This window comes from Suricata suricatta, chromosome 4 (genome assembly GCF_006229205.1).
Source record: "Suricata suricatta isolate VVHF042 chromosome 4, meerkat_22Aug2017_6uvM2_HiC, whole genome shotgun sequence".
In the NCBI taxonomy this organism is placed as follows: Eukaryota; Metazoa; Chordata; class Mammalia; order Carnivora; family Herpestidae; genus Suricata; species Suricata suricatta.
This window is the reverse complement of record NC_043703.1, coordinates 73567728-73588792: the sequence shown is the minus strand read 5'-3', so window position 1 is coordinate 73588792 and position 21065 is coordinate 73567728. Positions and strand designations below refer to the sequence as shown.

The following is a 21065-nucleotide window of genomic DNA, read 5'->3' as shown; positions in this document are numbered from 1 at the left end:
AACTTCCAAGTCAACACACGCCACCAAGGTAGCAGGAGGAGACTTGGACTTAACAGTGGCTTACAGGTTCTGTTTTGTAACCTCTAACTATGATTAGCAGTAGGAATATGGTATCTGCCATGCTTATTGTTATTCTTCATGTGTTCTGTCCTTAAAATTAGATGTTTTGGTTGAAGAGTTACCTATAGACCTATTAAAAGGTACAGGGAAGGAAAGTCTTGCCAAGTCTGTATCTTGATTCCTCAACTGTGGCTGTAACCTTCTTCTTCTTCTTCTTCTTCCTCTTTTTCTTCCTCCTCCTCTCCTCCTCCTCTTCTTCTTCCTCCTTTTCCTCCTCCTCCTCCTCCTCCTCTTCCTCCTTTGTACATTTATTTATTTTTGAAAGACAATGAACAGGGGAGGGGCAGAGTGAGAAAGAGACACAGAATCTGAAGCAGGCTCCAGGCTTTGAGCTAGTGGTCAGCACAGAGACCGATATGGGGCTCGAACCCACAAACTGTGAGATCATAACCTGAGCCAAAGTTGGATGCTCAACCGACTGAGCCACCCAGACGCCCTGCTGTAACATTCTTCTAAAGATGTGTTTGTATGGGTTACACCTAGGGCGGCTCTCTTGGTCAGGAGCAGGCTGTGTGTCAGACTCTAAGTGTCATCCAAACACAGTGGGTGGGTCTTAGCTGGAACTTCCTGTGTTTCCCTTGACCCACCAATTCCCTCCTCCTCCTCCTCTAGTTATTTCTGCTCCTTAAGGTCAAGCAGCCATTATGTGGCCCATAACGGTGGGTAACTGGGCAGACAACATTGTATTGGTGTTGAGCCCCACAGAGGAGGGTCTTTCTGGTCAGTTACTATCAAAGTGGTTGAAGGGCCAGTCAAGCAAACACAATTTCCGGTAGAGACTTCGTGAGCTGGGAATCCATGGAAGGGATCTTACTAACCTTTGGCTTTTTAAATCTCTCTCTCCATAGTGAACCTCAGGCAATGTGTTACGTTGAAACAGCTAATCTAGATGGGGAGACGAACCTTAAAATACGTCAGGTAAAGTTACCTTTTATGATGTGTGTTGTTATGGAGATCCAAACTGCAAATTTGGTTCTCTGTACCAGTCAGTGCTTTTCCTGGGTGGGGGAAGAACCCATGGGAAGAATGTGGTTTTTATTATGAAGGGAACCTCTCGAGAGTGCCAGCAGAATTAAAATAGTGAGCTTCATTCCAGTATGAGTCACGAAGCTATCTTCCCTTAATTTATGTCTTAAATGGATGCCTGTTAGTGCAGATGGAAAGACGTCCTGTCAGCTAGGTTGAGTCACGTGATGGAAAAGGCATCATCTGGGTGGAGAGATGCAGTCAATGAGCTCTGGGTGCCTCACTTTAGACTGTTGTTTTAACTGAGCCTTTAATTCTACAGAGTTCTATATTAGATATGAAATTTCCATGCCTTAAGATTGCTCTTACTGTGTATTTTAATTCTAGAATGAAAAATGGTCTTTAACAGAATACAAATTATAAGCATTTGGCATGTAGATTTTCTGCTGCATTAAGTTGAATTAGATAATTCTGCCCATCTATCTTTCTTTTCTACCTTAAATATTTGATTTAGGTGGTATTTTTTTTTTCCTGGTTAAAGAAGAGTTGCTCAGTGCTAGATATGATATTAATACAATACTACATTAGAAGGATTTTTTTTCCCTGTTTTTATGACTTGTGTTAAAACAGAACTAGTGGAGGTGTATCTGTAAGGTGTTTGAGTATGTGGTTACCTGAACAAGGATGTTCCCAGCACAGTGGTGGAATCTTAACTTTGCACTTCATTGAAATCTTTGGAAACTTTTGCATTTGGTTGCTATGGCAAAGGCTGCCTCTAAAGTCTATCTCAAGGGCCGGGAGTTTGATTTGTTAGCCTTCCCAGTTACTCCATTTTAGATGATACATTATTTCTTTTGGATTAACAGTTGGGTTGCAGAATGCTGTCCCTAAATCTGGAAGATCATATTCAATTTCCTCTTTTGTTTTAACATTTTAGGGTTTGAGTCACACTGCTGACATGCAAACAAGGGAAGTATTGATGAAGTTATCTGGCACGATAGAATGTGAGGGACCCAACCGCCACCTCTATGACTTCACTGGAAACTTGCACGTAGATGGGAAAAGGTATCACTTGTCACTTTTCTTGATTTTTATTTTATTTTATTTTTTGTGTGGTTTTTTTTTTCATTATTTGTTTGAAATGGAGCTTTGGAAACTATCAGTTTGTTTTCTGATTTTGTAATATTTTAAAACCATGAGATTTTGTATGCTTAGTTTAGATTTGAGAGACCAAGCTTTTCCCAAAGCACAATTTTGGTCAATATAAACCTTCCCTCAAATTTAGGGAAAGAACTGATTTTTGTCAAGAAAAACAGCCTGTGGGTCTGAAATGAGGTTAACAGCATGGGCTATTTTTCTGTATTTCCTGCCCAGGAGGAGAGATGGTTTGGGCTGCATAAAATTGTCCAGAAAAGCAGAAGAGACGCCATTGAGGTGTATAAGAGCTAATCTATTTATTAGAGAAACATCCTTTTCGGTTTTTTTGGCCAGCATTCTTCTAAGTAGCATTTGTGTTTATTAAGTTGAGTGGAAGGAAAAGCAATTACTCTTCCTTTAGAGTATTCACTGCCCTGTTGTCTGTATTCTGTTGTCTTTGTCCTCTTGACATTCGTTTGATTGTTGGAGAGTCATTTTTGTCCTTATGTTGGGGTGCAGTTTCCCCCTTCTGCCCATCTTTAATGTGCATGCTCCTTATCCAGGCTTCCCACCTTGGTATTTTGAACAGACCCAAAGGGAAGGACCTGATCATGGGAATCAGCCCAAAATAACTATGACAGCTGCGACTGCTTTCTTTCTTGGTTTCATTTAGCATGCAGAACCGTTCTGTATTCCATATCCCCATTTTGAATTTCTAAATTATCACTCAGTCCCTTATTTAACCATTAAGTCATCCTTGACAAATTTGATATTATAGCTCTACTGCTTTTTTTTTTTTTCTAATAGTCTATGAAATAAACTGGGTTTTCCAAATGAATAAGCTTCTGGTTATTTTAGCAATTTCCTTATTGGGTGTGGAGTTTCATAACTGGGTTATAAGAGAACACAATTCCCTCTAACATTTTATAAGAAAAACAATGTATATTTTGTTCTTGTAGTGATGGATAGGATGAAACTTCTCTTTGTAGATTAAGGCAATGGTAACCTTTATTGCCCCTACGTCTCAGTGAAATAGTTCAAATTTGACTAAATGAAATAATCAAATTAATAGACTAATTGTGGGTTTATGTTTAAGGGAAAAGCTCATGCTCATTTGTCAAACTATCATTAAATATAAATGTTGTTTCTTATTTTTAGCCCTGTTCCCCTTGGGCCCGACCAGATCTTATTAAGAGGTACACAGCTTAGAAACACTCAGTGGGTCTTTGGCATAGTTGTTTATACTGGACACGACACCAAACTCATGCAGGTAAAACATTTCTATGCTGAAAAACAATGCTGATTTTAGAATTTATTTTTTTCTTTCCATTTTTAGAGAGCAGAGAGTGCAAATGCACATGTTGCATTGAGGAAGCTCAAGTTTGTCTGTGACCTAAATTTGGAAAGGGAGTACCTTTATTTCTGGTTCCTTGGGTAGTCTTTCCTGGGTTTCTGTGACTGTATCACATGTATTATCTCTTGCTTGAAATATCAGTGGTCTTTGTTTTCCAGATTGAGGGGGACAATCAGTTCTAACTCATTTTATGTTCTGCACTTGAGCGGGGATTCATTCTAAACTTATTTTTCTACTTCTCTTCCTCATCCCACGAATTAGGATTTTATAGGAAATAGTCCTTTTAATGGAATCCTTAGCAATTTAAAATCAGTTATTTTTGAATTAATGTTTATTCTTCATACACCAGAAAATTTAACTTAAAATGCTTCTGCCTTCTCCATTTATCATTTGTGAATTTGAAGCAGCCCTCATTTACATTATGACTAGTTTTGCCAGACAGATTTTGAAATTCTGTATAAATCAGTGTCCCAATGTGTCATTTCTTACATTTCTTTGGTATCATTTGGCATCTTATTTTGCTGATGGTTGCTGTTCAGGAGAGCAGGCTTTTTAGCTTGTCTGCTCTTTTGTTTCACTTCCTAAGCATATATTTGACTGTGTTTCTTAGTTTAAAAGTATTTAGTGACCACTGTGCACCAAGTCTCAAGCTAGGCTGTATGGGTACAGTAGTGAAAGGCCGAGCTCCCCCTCTGGGAGCTGCATGGACTAAGGAGTAACGGGGAGTCACCAGGGTGAGTGATAATGTGCTGTAGGTGTCTACGGAAGGACCAGGTGACCCGGGATTGGGGGGTGAGTTGACACAATATTGAAAGCACATTTTAGATAGAGAGTGGGGGTGGGGCTCTTGTGTCGGTCCATTGTTTTTAAGTCGGATGATGGAAGAGGAGGGACTTAACTGTTGGTTAGAACAGGTGAAATGACAGAGCCCTTGCCCACCCCAGCTGAGAAACACAACTGAGACGAGGTGGTGAGCGGTGGGGGGTGGGGACCTGGTGAGCATGAGGACGCCTCAGAGGTTTGTGAGGTGTGAAGGCTGCTGTAGTTGACGTGCGACAGGCTGATCAGTGTCTTGGGGTTTCCCGGGTGGAGAGACCCAAGGGGGAGCCAGGGGAGGAGGAGGCTAGTGGTAGAGCTGTGGGAGGCTGGAGATAGAGGGCTGAGAGACCACGCTTCTGGTGGTCGGCACTGTGATTGCAGGGACAGGATGATGGTGGCCCTGGGGCCAAGATGGATACCCTAAGGCCATGGCTCACCTCTTTGGAGCGTCAGAGGCATGGCTGAGAGGCTGGGGGACTTGCCAAGGGAAGAGGTAGAAGGCAGTGTAGCCAAATGGCATGAACGTCACGGGTGAGTGTTTTAACGTGGCGTTAGAGGCATAAAGCGTCAGAAGTACTCCTGGTGAAGGTGTCAAGTCTTGACCGGAGCACCCTCTGTTTGAGGAGCTTCAGGGAAGGAGCACCCTCACCTGGGTAAGGAAGGCTCCCAAAGGAGGAAGAGAGCACAGAAGTTTTGGTCCTGGGAGGATACGGTGTGTTGGAAGGGCTGCAGAGGGATTGGATGTGAGAGGGTGGGGATCCATGGCAGCTCCAAGAATAAATAGTTGGCGAACCGAGGCCCTTCTTGGATGGCTCACGATTATTCAGTGTATCTGAGGTGCATCTCCTCTGTCCCTCTGCTAGGTCCTCACCGGTTCAGAGCTGATTAGAACATTTAAAGTTTGTGGGTTCTGAGTAGCCTGTATCTGGAGACTTTATCTTGATGAATCGTTCAGTGCTCTGCCACTTAGCGTGAGTCCTCTGACTTCCCAGCACAGCGTCAGCACCAACACCTAACCTGCGGAGCTCCACTAACCAGATCACTTCTGTTTTGGTGACGGGACAGAGGTGACAGAGTTTGCTCAAATTTGGGTGGGGGCCCGACCTGTTTTTAGATTGTGCATGTTACAAATGTCACCACCTCCCAAGATTTCTGGTAAACTGGTGGTTTTTTTCAGGGTGACGTTGGTAGTACAGCTTTGTAGCTAAGGTGTTAGAGATAATTGTTATACCTGAAAACGACCCCATCATCTTGTTAGTAAGCGAGGTGTGTGCAAAGGTACCTCCTGAAGTTTGCATCTTGTGAGCTAAGCACTTCTCTTTGTACCTGCATGTGATAAACCCACGCAGGGCTTGTTACGTGCTGGCTGAGTACAGAATGATGGAAAGCTCCAGAAACGTCTGTGCTGGACTCCCTGTGCCTTTAGGGTTGAAACAATGACTGAAAATAGTTTTTAAGTGGAATATAATCTAACACCTGTAGCTGGAAACCAAAGTTCCCTTGGCTCAAGTTCAGTGTAGTTACATGTGGTAATACTTTCAATGTTACAGTTTCTGTTGGTTGATTTAATGGGAAAGAAGTATTATCACATTAATTACAGGAAATACTTAGTGCCTTCATGCATTGTTCTGAGCAATTTGCATGTATTAACTCATTTATTCTTCATCATGACCCTAAGAGGAAGATACTATTTGCCCATTTTCTAGATGAGGACACTGAGAATGCGTGTCTAAGTTATCGAAATTAGAAGAGGGAGAGTTGGGATTCAAACCTAGGCAGTCTGGCTCCTGAGTGCATAGTCTCACTAGTTGTTCTGTTGACTACTTTCTTAGGAGAGAAGAAAATGTAGAAAATTTAGGTCAGATAAGAAGCTTTTTCAAACTATGACATTTTGGCTTATTGCTATTAAGGAACTCTTACTCAAAAGTAGTTGTGTTTTCAAGAATTTCATAGAAGAACTTACAAGCCTAGTCAGAATTTAACATTACAAGCCTGTCATTGCAAGGTGAAATGTTCAGGGAATGGAGTGAGTAGGCAGAGCCTGGCTCTCCTCGGAGTACATGCAATGAGGTTTTGGGCTCTTATACTGGACAGAGGCTAACTTTTCTTAACCCTGTTAACTGGCCAGGACTCAACAATTGGAAAAGATCAGAAGCCGATAAACTAATGGAGTCATAGAAATGATGGTTATTGTAATTTTTTTCTCCCTGTGCCTCCAGTGAATGTTTGTTAAAAATGATAAGATCTTGGGAAGCCTGGGTGGCTCAGTTGGTTAAGTGTCTGACTTCGGCTCAGATCAGGTCACGATCTCCCTGCTGGTGAGTCAGTCTGTGCTGACTGCTCAGAGCCTGGAACCTGCATCTCCCTCACTCTCTGCCCTGACCCGACTTGTGTGCGTTTTCTCTCTGAAAAACAGAGAAATGTTAAATTAAAAAAAAAAAAAAAAAAAGAGACAAGACCATGAGTTTTAAAGGATTAGGATAGGCAGTCTTGGAACTGGTTTCTTGGCTCTTTCCATGAGACCAGAGGAGACATGCTATCCCCATCATTCTGTCGATGGGATTTGATTGCTGATGGGTCAACCTTCACTAATGGATTTCCATTTAGATTCTAAAGGATTTTTTTCACTGTTTTTATTTATCTTAGAGATAGAGAGACAGCCTGAGCAGGGGAGGGTCAGAGAGATAGGGAGACACAGAATCCGAAGCAGGCTCCAGGCTCTGAGCTAGCTGTCAGCCCAGAGCCCGATGTGGGTCTTGAACCCACAAACTGTGAGATCATGACCTGAGCCGAAGCTGGATGCTTAACCAAGTGAGCCACTCAGGTGCCCAGGATTTTTTTTTTTTTTAAGTCTATAAAGGACAGGGGTGCCTGGGTGGCTCAGTTGGTTAAGCCTCCGACTTGATTTCAGCTCAGGTCATGATCTCACAGTCGTGGGATCCAGCCCTGTCTCATGCTCCATGCTAAGCACGGAGGCTGCTCGGGATTCCCTGTGTCCCTCCCCCACTCATTCTCTCCCTCTCTCTCTAAAAAATAAACATTTAAAAATCTTTTTATAACCTTTATTTATTTTTGAGAGAGCGCGTGTGTATGCGAGTGCGTGAGTGGGGGAGGGGCAGAGAGGGGGTGGGACACAGAATCTGAAGCAGGCTCCAGGTCCTGAGCCGTCAGCACGCAGCCTGATGTGGGGCTTGACCCATGAACCATGAGATTGTGACCTAAGCTGAAGTTGGAAGCTTAACCGACCGAGCCACCCAGGCGCCCCATAAAATAAACATTAAAAAAAAAAAAGGCTGTAGAGGACAAACAATTCAGAGATTCGGAGAACTGAAGTGAAAGGGAGAAAAGAGAATATATAGGCAAATGCTGCTGGGGTGTTTCCATACTTAAACCGTTCAAGATTGCCAGTAAAATGACTCCCCACCTCCCACTTCTACAGGGAACCAGGTCATGTGTGGGTTTGGTGACCGTTTCGGCGACGCTGTGGTACAGTATTCTCGAGGGAGCATAGGGATGTATTGCTCTCTGTTTTCATCTTTATTTTTATGTTGTGACTTTATTCATATTCTTATTTGTGGAGACCTGTTCATCCTTGCTCTTTTAATGATCAGATGAGTGAAAAATAGAGTCAGGACTTATAAGTTTTGAACAAGGGACCATTTTTGTGGCCAGTGTGTGCCTTTCAAGCTTTCAAATCACCAGATTTTTGCAAATCAGTGTTTGCACTTAAGAGACCAGGCTTGTGACTCCCGGAGGGGAACCTACGCACTAAAGCTGCTGTGTCCACCTGCCCCTATCCAGTTCCTGGCGTCTGATTGAACCCAGGTGCTGCCCACCTCCAGGAATGGAATATTACCATCTCCTGGGTTGTCACTGCCATAACAAGTTGTACGAACTCAGTAGCTTAAAACAATGCGAGGTCGTCCTGTTACAGTTCTGTAGGTCAGAAGTCTGATACGGATCTCACCCATGTTACAATGCCTGATGGACAGCATTCCTTTCTAGAACACTCTAGGAGGTTCTAGAGAAGAATCTTTTCCTTGCTCTTGCCCACCTTCTAGAGGCTGCCTGAATTTCTTGGTTCATGATCCCTTTTTCTCCCATTGTCAAAGGCGGCGGTACTATATGTCTTGGGCCATTCTTGTGTCTCCCTCTGACTGTAGCCAGGAAAGGATCTTTTCATTTTCTGTGTTTAAGGGTCCATGTGATTAAACTGGCCAACTTGGCTAATCTAAGATTATCTCCCCAAATCATATCCTTATTTAATTATATGCAGAGCCCCTTTGATCCCATAAAACAACATATTTACAGGGTCAAGGTGTTAGGGCATGGGCATCATTGAGGAACCAGTCCTTAAAGTCCACTGCAGTTACAATCAGAGAATTTTTAGTAAGAAGACTTCAGGTGCATAATGCATAACCGTCTAGCGTACAGAGTTGTACTGACTTTTCCTGTGCTAAGAGGATGTGGTCCCAAATTTTCCCCCTGATATGCAGGGGTCCTTGACTCTGGCTTTCATGAATCTTTCTAAACTCACTTGCCAACACTGGCTCCTGTTTGAGCTGGGTGGTTTCCCCAGTGGCAGTCAGAAAGCATATACTGTAGATGTTCATTGATGGTTAGGCTGTCTTCCACTTTTGTTGTACTTTCCTGTTTCCACTTTTTTATAATTCAAGACAGATTTCTCACGGGCCGCTTCCCGACGTACCTGCTTATTTCTTGTTGAGTTTTCCGAAGGAGCCCTTTGTCCATTCTTTGTGACATCTTTTCATGTGCACACCTATTTTTGATGTCTATGTGTTTGTGTGTGTCTTTTTTCCCCCCCCTTAATTTTGGGGGGGAATCTATACTTCAGAAATAGTTGTTTGTATTTTAATTATAGAGCTATATTACTTTGAAGACTTACTCTAGATCCTTAGGGTACAGAATCTTTAAGTGTCTCTTGAATTAGTAACATCCTGATTTAAATTAAATGTAAATGATTTGGAACTTGTTTTCTAAGATTGCAAAAGTAGCCAGTTTGATACTAAAATGTAATCATATGTACAGATTGAATCATGAAGAGTTGAAATGTTCTTTATTTCAAACTAGTTGTCAATTCAGGAGTGGGGTGCACTTGTTAATTTCACTGGTTATTGGAAAGAAAATGCCGTCTTTTACTTTTTGTTGAATTTGGTTAACTTCCCTCCTTTTTCCCCCACTCCTTAACCCCAACCCTGTTCTTTGACTCTCATTGAGTTTTAATGCTGTTGTACAGAATTCCACAAAAGCACCTCTCAAAAGATCGAATGTTGAGAAGGTGACCAACGTGCAGATCCTGGTGCTGTTTGGCATCCTTCTGGTCATGGCCTTGGTGAGCTCAGTGGGCGCCCTGTACTGGAATGGGTCGCAAGGAGGAAAGAACTGGTACATCAAGAAGATGGGTAAGTGTCGGGATGGAGCACTCATTGAAGTAGGATTGAACCAGTTGTGGGAAATCTTTTTCAAGTTCGGTTTCTGTGGGTGGCCATGCCATCCTTAATTCCTGTGGCTGCCTTGTTGGAAGACTAGGAATCATGTGATTAAATGAAGATTGACACGTTTGGGGATTGTTTTGTATTCATATGTTTATATCTTTAACTATTTTTTGAGTTATTTTCTTAGTGGTTGCTCTTAGGGATTAGAATAAATTTCTTAGTTTATCAATATCTGTGTCAGATTAATACTCAGTTCCAGTAAAATACAGAAACTTAACTCCAGTACAGATTCATTTCTTCCCCTGCTTTGTGCTATTATCATATAAATTACATCTGTTATCAACCCAGTACATAGTTATAGTTGCTTTATATAATCTTATGCCTATTAAGCAAAAACATATTTTTTTTTTTTTACTATTTCTTGTACCCTTTATTTCTTTCTGTAGATTTGTTACCAGCTCATGTTATTTCTTTGCTTCATGTAGTTTCATCCTCTCGTTTCTTTGTGCTTTCATAGATTACATCTGTATAGAAGTCCAACAATGCAATTTTAGAATCATTTCATCATTTTTTTTTTAATCCAAGAGAAAAGATAGAAAGAAGTACCTGTATAGTAACCTTTACTGATATCCTTTGTTTACATGGATTTAATTCCTGTTTGGTGTCACTTCCTTTCATTGCACAGCAACAAATTCTGTTTTTATCTTGGAGTGTATTCATTGCTCCTTTGTTTTTGAAGCATAGTTTTGCTGATACAGGATTCTTGGAGAATTCTTGGTTGATGTTCTTTCCTTTCAGTACTTTGCATAGGCCATTCCACCACCTTCTGGCCTCCCTTGTAATGATGGCAAGTTAGTTGTTAATCTTACTAAGTTTCCCCTTGTGTGTGAGTCACTTTCCTGTTGCTGCTTTCAAAATTGTTCTGGGTTTTCAATAATTTTGAGTTTATTTTATTTGGAGTTTGTTGAGCTTTTTGGATGTGTACCTTAGCATTTTTCATCATCTTTGGGGAGTTTCAGCTACTATTAATTCAAATATTGTTTCTGCTACATCTTCACTTCTCTTTCTGGTAATTCCATTATGTATATGTTGGTCCACATGATGTGACCTTAGGCTCTGTTAATGTTTCTTACTCTGTTTTCTTTCTGTCCTTCACATTGGGTAATCTATTGATTTATACTCAAGTTTGTCTGTAACTGTCTTGTGCTACCTCCCATCTCCTCAGCTTCATGGTGATTTTTTTTTCATTTCAGTGCTCATACTTTTCAATTTCAGAATTTGCATTTGGTTCTTTGATCTCTTTATCAGTGTTCTCTGATTAGTCTTTGTCATCATACTTTCTTTTATTTCTTTAAACAGTTTCTTTTGGTTCTTTATAATAGCTTCTTTGAAGTCTTTGGTCCATCGTTTGGGTCCCCCTCAGAGGCATTGCTTTTTTTCTTGATTCTTTATATGTTTTATATTTTTTGTTGTTGTTGAAAACTGGATGCTTTAGGTAATGTGTTGCGGCAATTCAGGATGGTTTCCTCTTCCTCCTGGGGCTTGTTGCTGTTTATTGTTTATCTGTTTAGTGATTTTCCTGGAAAAATCCTGTAAAGTGTTTTCTTCTGCAGTGTATAGTCTCTGCTGTTACTGCTCAGTTTTAGTTCCATGGTTTTACTTTTTTTTTTTAATGTTTATTTTTGAGAGATACAGACACACACAGTGTGAGTGGAGGAGGGTCAGAGTGAGAGGGAGACACAGAATCTAAAGCGGGCTCCAGGCTCTGAGCTGTCAGCACAGAGCTCGACATGGGGCTTGAACCCACAAGTGGTGAGATCATGACCTGAGCCGCTTAACTGACTGAGCCACTCAGGTTCCCCCCTTGCCCCCAAATTTTACTTTTTTAATACTTTAAAAATGTATAGTTTAAGCTATATAGAGGTTTTTAGTATATTCATATTTGTGCAACCTTTACTGCTTACTTAACTTTAGAATGTTTTCATCACTGCAGGGAAAAAAACTGTCCTCATTAGCAGTCACTCTTGTTTTTATTTTTAAACCTGGATTCCTGAGGTCAGCATAGCTTAGAGGTCCTGCCATATTGGCCCAAGGTTGTGCTTAAACACCTTGAGATTGTAAGGTTGTGCTAAAACTCCCTTATCTGATCTGTGTGTGGCTGTATGGTGCCTTCAGTGTTGGCAGGATTTAACATCTGACCCTGTTCAGTCCGGGAATAGTAGTCCACAAGGCGCTCCTCAGCAAGTGCAGCCCTGTGCATGGACGTGATTTCCTAGGCCACAGGGTTGAGTTCGATCTTTCCAAGGTTGCTTTGGTCATTTATTTCCACAGATATCCCTGTTTAATTTCTGCTAGTCTTCTGTTTTGCTTGCTCCTACTAGTACCATGAGATACAAGTCTTCCCTGATTGTTAGCTTCTGGGATCTCTATTATTTTCGGCATTGCCCTCGGCATGGCGTTTGTGATGCTGTGTTCCAAATAATGACATCTTCATCAGGCTTTTCTGTCCTGACAATCTGCCTTCCTCTGGAGCAGCAGCCTGCCTCACGCTGGGACAGAATTGCTGCGACGTGGAGCTGGGGTTGGGGGCATCAGAGCCTCAAGTTCCATCTGCCTGGCCGAACAGAACCTAAGCATCATGGCTTAAGGGGAAAGGAGCAGGAAATAGCCTCTGACATAAAAGCCTTAAGTTTCCACTTAGATTAAGTAGATAATTTTAAATACATGGTTTTGAATTTTTTGTATGCACTGTGATTAATTTCCAAGCACTTTAAATACTTGTTTTTGACAATTTTGCCCAGTTCTGCTGCTTCCTTTATTTGAGAGATTCGCCATCTCCTTACACAGCAATTCCAGAAGCTAAATCAATTTAATGACAAAATATTTTGAGAACTAAATTTGGATTTTAAAACTTTGGAATCTTTTCTTGAAGTTTTTGTTATTCCTATCTTTAAATATATTTTGGTTAAACTGTCAAAACATTTTTTCTTTTTCTAATTATCTCATGCAGAAAAATGAAACACTTTTTAGTGCTCAGGAGAACTATTGCCACTTTTACAAATAGGACCATGACTCGAGTTGTGGGTTGGATCAAAGCCCTTGGTTTTGGTTCTTAAAATTTGGATTTGGACTTTATTATATGTCCAGCTTCAAATATGAAGTCTGATACTTTCTGTACATATATAGTTTCAAAATGTCATGATCTGGGTAAATAAACAGCATTGGCCACTACCTTGGTATACAGGATTCGTGGAAACTGGCATATAAATTGCCTTACGGTGGAGTGCCTGGGTGGCTTAGTTGGTTAAGTATCCAACTTTGACTCAGGTCGTGATCTCATGGTTCATGAGTTCTGAGCCTCACATTAGGCTCTGGGGTGACAGGTTGGAGCCTGGAGCCTGCCTTGAATTCTGGGTCTCCCTCTCTCTCCACCCCTCCCCCTCTCAAAAACACATAAACATAAAAATAGTCTAATGTTAAGCTCCAGTACTAGCTGCATTATGGGTCCACCCATAATGCTCTTTACTTTGTTTTCCTATGGAATAGTTGGAGCAGCTCTGGCACAAGCCATCAGATTTCACATTTTGCATTGTCAGTCTTGAGGCTTTGACTTCAGTTTCTCTGACTCTGCCCTCGCTCACCTCCCTTTGATTGTTTTTGGCCGAATGAACTTCTTTGCGTAGGGTCTTCCCTGAATGTACTCTACTGATTGACACTCTGTGTTATGATCCGAAGCAATTGTTGGCCGGTATTGAAACCTGAAATTTTAGATTTCTTAATACAGGATTCTAACTGGCAGTTATTCCTAAGCAAATGAAACGTCAAGGACATTGGTTAAGTATTGGTACTTTAGAGATGCTCTTTAGCAACCGCTTAATTCAAAAGAACATGTTAGAAAGAAGAGAAGCAACTGGCAGGAAAAATAGAAGCCTTGGGAGGTGAGAGGAAATGAGGTGATGGTGCCAAGGTACCAACTTCCGGCCACTTGTGCCTCCTCCCTGTTAACCCTTACAGGCCTCCTTCTGGCCGGCACACTACCCTCCAGAACTCTAAAGCCGAGTCAAAGCACCACCATTTGACTGATTTCCTGGAGGAAGAACTCAACTGGGGTTTGAAGTGCTTACAAATTCTGAATCTTCAATCCTAGCCTTTGGCTTTCTTGAAATCCCACTTTCCTCAAGAGGCATTTTTATTTTATTTTATTTTTTTTATTTAAATCGTTTATTACCAAGTTGGTTTCCATATAACACCCAGTGCTCTTCCCCACAAGTGCCCCCCCCATGACAATCACCACCCTTCCCCCCTCCCTTCTCAGCCCTGAGTTTGTTCTCAGCATTCAAAAGTCTCTCATGATTTGAAGAGGTATTTTTAAATCCAAACCTTAAGCCTGGTACAACATTTCCTCACCTCTTGCCAAGTTAAGATCGAACGACTCTTTCCTTCACCCAGAGTATCGTGGTCCTCAGGAAGAGAACTCTTCTCTTTAGATACAGACCTTGTACTTCTTAGCCCTCTCCTACTCCCTTTTCTGGTCCATGCTGACCCTACTTCTGCTTTGGAGTCTGTGCTCTAGGGGTCTCTTTCCATCTTTAGGGGTCCTCCTCTGTCACCATTTTCTTCTCTTTAGTAAATAGGCTCAAATCTTCCTGCTTCTCTCTCTCTCTGCCTGCCACCATTGACCCCTTTCTTTTTTAATCTTACAGACTCTTTGGAATATCCTAGATAGACTCTCTTACCTTATTAGTGAGGTTGTAGATATTCCCTAAAGCCATTTGAAATTCCTGTCTTCTTTTCTACATCCTTTTTAGATAGCTGTCTTCTTTTTCTGCCAAAATTTGACTACATCCGCTGTTATGAATGGCCTTCAGTGACTGTGCCATCCCATTGAAAACCTCCTGTCCCAATGTTAGTAATGCCAGTAATGTCCTCCTTCAGTAGATGTACCCTGCTGCATACACAGTTCCTGCCACGTAGTAGTAGGTGCTCAAACCCTGTTTAAACTTGAATCCTAAATTTATACATAAACATGAACATCTTTGAGAAAAATTCCTCAATAATAAAGGGAAACTGAGTGGAGGTGAACTAAAGCTATACAGATACTCTGATTTTCTTCCACAGACACAACCTCGGATAATTTCGGATATAACTTGTTGACCTTCATCATCTTGTACAACAATCTTATTCCCATCAGTCTGTTGGTGACTCTTGAGGTCGTGAAGTACACTCAAGCCCTTTTTATAAACTGGGTGAGTATCGGAGCAGAGCTTGAACCTGACTTATGGGAGTGATGTCAACCACTGTTTTCTCGTAGTCTTTCAGAGCCTTAGCCCTTCAGTTGGGCTCCCAGAAAAGGAAGAATATGGTTAATTTATGATTGGGTCTGGAACTTAAACTGGCCAGAGAACTGGCAGGGGACCCCTGAGCTGGTGATGACAATGACTGGTGACCTGATACCTCGACTTCCCAGTCTATGAAATGGGAGGAAGTTGGTGCCTGACCGGCGCCATCTTGTGAAGAATGAGTGAGATAATGGAAGCAGGGTGTGTAGCGGGCTCCGTCTGGTGAGTGGGGATGAAATGGCTGTGCATGCACTCCTGCTTTTACAGTCTCGTTAGCACTGGAGGCAAGGTCTCGTGGGTGTGTCTGTCTCACTGTGCATTAGAGATCAAATTCACGGTGACCATAAACTTGGATTCTGTTGCGAGAGTGGGGTGGAACTTTTAAGGAGCTACTGTAGCCAGTACTTGGAGAGTGTGCATTTTTATTTCATCTTCCCAACCATCTCGTGAATGAGGTACTGGCTGCACTCAGAAGAGTGGGTCAGACTGGGTCATGCAGTGATCATCTTGCATCCAAATCTTCTGTGTATAAATTGCATATTTTCTTCTGTCACAGTGTTTTCTATACTAATGGCCATTGTACATTCCCCACCCCCAAATTAAAAATGAGCATTTATATTATCTGCTGTAGCCTCTTTTCTGTGTTAACCGAAGTGAAGGATTAATGGTATTATTTTCTGAAGCATCCTCCCCACCCCCTTCTCTCTCAGGACACGGATATGTATTATCTGGGAAACGACACCCCTGCGATGGCCAGGACCTCAAACCTCAACGAAGAGCTGGGGCAGGTGAGAGCCGCTTTGGGACTCGGGCAGCGGTGACACCGGCGTCTGGGGAGGCCGGCACTAGAACCCTGAGACACTTTGGAAAAACAGTTCTCTGTGGATGTGGTTTTGATGTCCGAAGAGCTATATATATAGCATTTGAAAGTACAGTCTTATTAAATAGAAACATTAGTTGGTTTTGACCTGCTTTTTTGAGGCGTCAGTGTATTATTACCTAGAAGGTACCTGCAAAAAAAAATTAACACAAGAAATAAAGTACAACATTATTTTGGATGTTAAAATTGTTTATCAGGAGGAAATGACAGGGACAGACGATGGTTCAGATATGCAGGCATTGGGTAACCTTACCAAACATGGGGGAACTAATTTGAAGGCCATAAATCTATGAAATTTCTCACATGTTTCAGATTTTATTTCTGGAACATTCCAGGGAATGACTTTTCTGCTCCCACCCTTGAAACCCCTGTTGCCTTTAACGAGTTGTGTTTTGCATTTTATCTTCATCATATCTTGAAATTACTGCAAGGAATGCCCTCTTCTGAATGCATTGCAGTTAAAGATTATAATTTTGTGTAACACGGCTTGTTTAAACCTCTCAACAGCCCTGGTGGGTGGGTGCCATATAGGTCAGACTAAATTTGCCTCCTCTTTGAACTCTTTTTCAGGTAGAATCAGTCTCTCTTCTATATCTCTGCAACAGTCTCTCCAAATATAAATACAGTAAAATGAGGGACATGATAGTGATGTGATACCTATTTCTGTCCTGAGCCTTTCAAGTCTGTTCGAGGGTGTGGATGTGCCTGGTGTGACGTGTCCGGTCGCCTCAGTCATAGTTTGACACAGTGCCCAGTGTGCTAAACTGGCTCCCAGTGATGGAAGGGTTAAAAGTGTTGAAGTCGTACCCCGGGTGATGACTCCTCCTAACTGGGGACATGGGAAGAGTTTGCTTGGGGAAGTAGTTTTGACTTGGAACTTGAGGATAAGTTAAAATTCAGTAGGTAGAATGAGAGCAAATCTTGATAATTCCTCACTAGAAAACTTTCATTTTTAACATGGTGATATAATATCTTAATTTTTAAAAAGGGGGGGGGCAGAAGGAAACTCTGCTTATTGGAAGGCTAATTCTATTGAATTTTTTATACCCCAAGACTTCATATAAAAAGTTGTTTATAGGGGCACCTGGGTGGCTCAGTCGGTTGAGCGTCCTACTCTTGGCTTTGGCTCACGTTTGTGAGTTCCAACCCCGCATAGATAGATTCTTTCTCCCCGGCCTCTCTCTGCCCCTGGCCCTCCCCGGCCTCTCTCTGCCCCTGGCCCTCCCTGGCCTCTCTCTGCCCCTGGCCCTCCCCGGCCTCTCTCTGCCCCTGGCCCTCCCCGGCCTCCCTCTCTCCCTTTCTCCCTCTCCCTCCGCCCCACCTCCACTCACACTCTCTTTCAAAATAAATAAGTAAACTTAAAAAAGACATTATAGTTGAAGTATTAATTACACACACTTTACTAATTTTAATTTCTATGTAATATTTGAATTCTTTAGGAACATTAATAATTTTCCTTTACTTGAAGACCCTTTGCTTGCTTTAAAAGTAATTGATAAGTATATTTGCCTCTGTTGTATCATTAAGAAAAAGTACGGAATAAACATGCCCGTATTAATCCCTCTTCCGTAAACCAGTAAAGCACGGCTTCCCTTTGTGATCCCTGGAGTCCCTCCAGTAGCAGTCACGGCCCCTCTTGAAAGCCATTGAGAAACTGGAATTTTTACAGGAGACAATTCTGTTAATTACTCTCCCTACACCAATCCATGACATATTCTCTGTTTCATAGATGTGGAAATCGGGGCCAAGAAGCAAGAGGTGACTCTTCTGGAGTCCACATAACTAGTTTGTGTACAGAGGCCGAAGTGGGCAACAGTCCTCATGTGATCTTGAGCTTGTTCTCCTTCCCCATCACATGATCCGCTGGAGAGAACGTAACTCACAGCACCCGCATTTGGAGTTCATCTCTTTTACATTCAGTTAATTGTGACCGATAGAAATTTCTCTTTTCATCAAGAGCTTTGTGTATAAAATCTGTAAGACATTGTATCGCAGAAAGTTGACATAATCTTTAGTGGGTCTATGCTGCCTTCATGTCGTTGTAACCTTGACTCTGATGGACGAGCTTCATGTTTGATCTGTGCTGTTTCAGGGTATGCTTTCTTAATCCGGTCGGAGCGGAGTGAGAAGAAATAGTTTGAGGGTTGCCCAAGTCTGAGCTTGTTGTGATGGAGTGAACGGTGAGAGCAGGGTGCTGTCTGAGACCGTGGGACTATCCCGGAGAGCAATAGGTGTCCTGTGGCTGGACTTGGTGCTCGTGCCTAGAGATGGACTTGGCCCCAGGGCTGTTCGTGAGGCCTCCTTTGCACATTTCCATACAACTAGATCCTAGGCTTGGTTAGTGGAAAATGTTTTAGGTGGTCTATGTATTAAATATATTTTGATATTTAATGAATAATTATAAAATGTATTCTAATATATATGCAATTATAAAATGTATTTGCTTTAAGGAAATTGACCTTTAAAAATTAATAGAGAATTTGAAAATTAGAGAAGGAAAGACTATTTATTGGGCTCTAGATCTTAGTACAGTTTTGATATACATTTCTTCCACTCTTTGCTTTAGGTGAAATACCTATTTTCTGATAAAACTGGAACTCTTACGTGCAATATCATGAACTTCAAGAAGTGTAGCATTGCTGGGGTAACCTATGGGTAAGTTTGTGTACCACTTACTAAAAATTTGATTTGTATTCTTCCAACAAAATAAGTTTATTTTTAGTTGCTTAGTTGAATACCTTTTTGATATTTGGAAAGGATATTTCTAAGGGATTTAGATATGTGATAACTACTGAATGTGTTTAAAATTTAATGGGTCCCAACTTTGAACCACAGTTAACACACAGTTTATTTCTGCAAATATTTGCCAGTGATAAGTCCATGGATTAAATGCTATACATTTAATTGTAAAACTTTAGTTCTATAAATTTAACTTATATAGATTTATATTTATAATCTAATAATTATAAATGCCTTACTCATATTTTGATTGGAATGCCTCTTTTTTAAGTTGATGTATAACTGACATGTAACATTATTACTTTCAGATGTACGGCATAATGATTCTGTGTTGGTGTCTATTGCAAAATGGTCACCACCATAAGTTGAGTTAAAATTTGTCAGCACACATCATTAAAAAAATTTTTTATTTTTTCTTGCACTGCAGCTTTAAGGTTTATTCTTTTAGCAACTTTCAAATATGCAGGATAGTACTTATTATTGACTACAGTCACAATGTTGTATGTTAAATCCCCATGACGTATTATAGGTGGATGTTTATCTTTTGAACCTTTCACTTGTTTTGACCATTCCACACTGCCTGTTTCTGGCAGCCACTAACCTGTTCTCTGTATCTAACAGTTTATTATTATTGTAATAATAAACTATTATATCTACTTACATGTAGATTTCACATATAAGTAAGATCATATTGGATTTGTCTTTCGCTGACTGGCTTCACTTAGAAGTACCCTCCAGGTCCATCCATGTTGTCACAAATAGCAAGATTTTCCTTTTTTATGGCTGAGTAATAGTCCACCATGCATATATGCCATATTTTCTTTATCTTTTCATCCATTTATAGACAGGAGGATGTCTTGACTATATCTTGACTATTTTAAATAATGCTGCAGTGAATATGGGGTGTAGGTACCATTTTGAGTTTGTGTTTTCAACTTCTTCAGATAAATACCCAGAATTGGAATTGCTGGGTCATATGGTAGTTTTACTTTTAATTTTTTAAGGAATCTCCTTATGGTTGTCTATAGTGGTTGCATCAATTTATGTTCCCACCAGAAGCACACAAGAGTTTCCTCTCCTTCACATTTTTGCCACCACTTGTTATTTCTTCTAGCCATTCTAACAGGTAGGAGATGATAGCACATTGTGGTTTTGATTTTCATTTACCTAATGATTAGTGATGTTTAACATCTCTTCATGTACCTGTTGGCCATCTATTTTTCTTCTTTAGAAAAATGTCTATTCAGATCTTCTGCCCATTTTTAAAAAAGTTTATTTTTGAGAGGGCAAGCTAGCATGAGTGGAGGAGGGGAAGAGAGAGAGGGAGATAGAAGATCCAATGTGGGCCCTGCATTGATGGCAGAGAGCCTGATACAGGGCTCGAGGTCATGACCTGAGCTGAAGTCAGATGCTTAACACACTGAGCCACCCAGACATTGCTCCTTCTGCCCATTTTTAATCAGATTTTTTTCTCTTGAGTTGCATGAGTTCTTTATATATTTAGATATTAGCTCTTTGCCAGGTATATGATGTAAAAATATTTTCTTCCTTTAAGTAGGTTGCCTTTTCATTTGTTGATGGTTTCCTTTGCTGTGCAGAAGTTTCTTTAAGAACCTGCTCTTAGTTTCACTGATCTTTTTTCCCCCATATTTATTTTCACCCTAATCTTTGCTACTTTCTTCCTTAAATTAAGGAAATTAATATGGCACGGAGATTGTGTTTCTTTTTTTTTTCTAGTTTTATGAGGTATAAAATTAGGTCATTTGAGATTTTTCTTGATTTTTTTTTTGTTGTAGGCATTTATCACTATGAGCTTGTTTCTTAGAATTGCTTCTGCTACCTCCCAGAAATTTTACTATGTTGCATTTCCATTTTCTTTTGTCTCACCATATTTTTCTCTTTTGATTTCTTCTTTGACCCATTGGTTGTTCAGTAGCATATTGTTTACTCTCCACATGTTTTTGAATTTTCAGTTTCATTCTGATAATTGATTTCTGGGCATTATAGTTCAAAATGATGCTTGATGTGACTTCATTTTTCTTAAATTTATCAAAACTTATTTCGTGCCTAATATGTGATCTATCCTGAAGAATGTTTTGTGTGAGTGCTTCTTTTGATCACAGTTTTGTGAACACTCTGTTTCCCTCTTTCTGTCAGTCATTTTCCAGAACTGACAAGAGAACCATCCTCAGATGATTTTTGGTAAGTAGATTCTAGCGCTTCTTGATGTTTTAGTGGGAAGGGTTTTGGAACAA

The 21065-nt window shown here is 40.8% G+C and overlaps 1 protein-coding gene across 1 annotated transcript in view; it reads left to right on the top strand.

The window, feature by feature from the left end:
- Positions 1-21065, top strand: part of ATP8A2 (ATPase phospholipid transporting 8A2) — a 504492-nt gene that overhangs the window by 83850 nt on the left and 399577 nt on the right. Inside the window, exons 8-15 of the mRNA XM_029938484.1 lie at positions 969-1038; positions 2024-2151; positions 3382-3493; positions 9654-9819; positions 14971-15098; positions 15902-15979; positions 18638-18726; positions 20968-21012. Coding sequence (XP_029794344.1) covers positions 969-1038; positions 2024-2151; positions 3382-3493; positions 9654-9819; positions 14971-15098; positions 15902-15979; positions 18638-18726; positions 20968-21012 — 816 coding nt within the window. The remainder of the gene's footprint in view (positions 1-968; positions 1039-2023; positions 2152-3381; positions 3494-9653; positions 9820-14970; positions 15099-15901; positions 15980-18637; positions 18727-20967; positions 21013-21065) is intronic.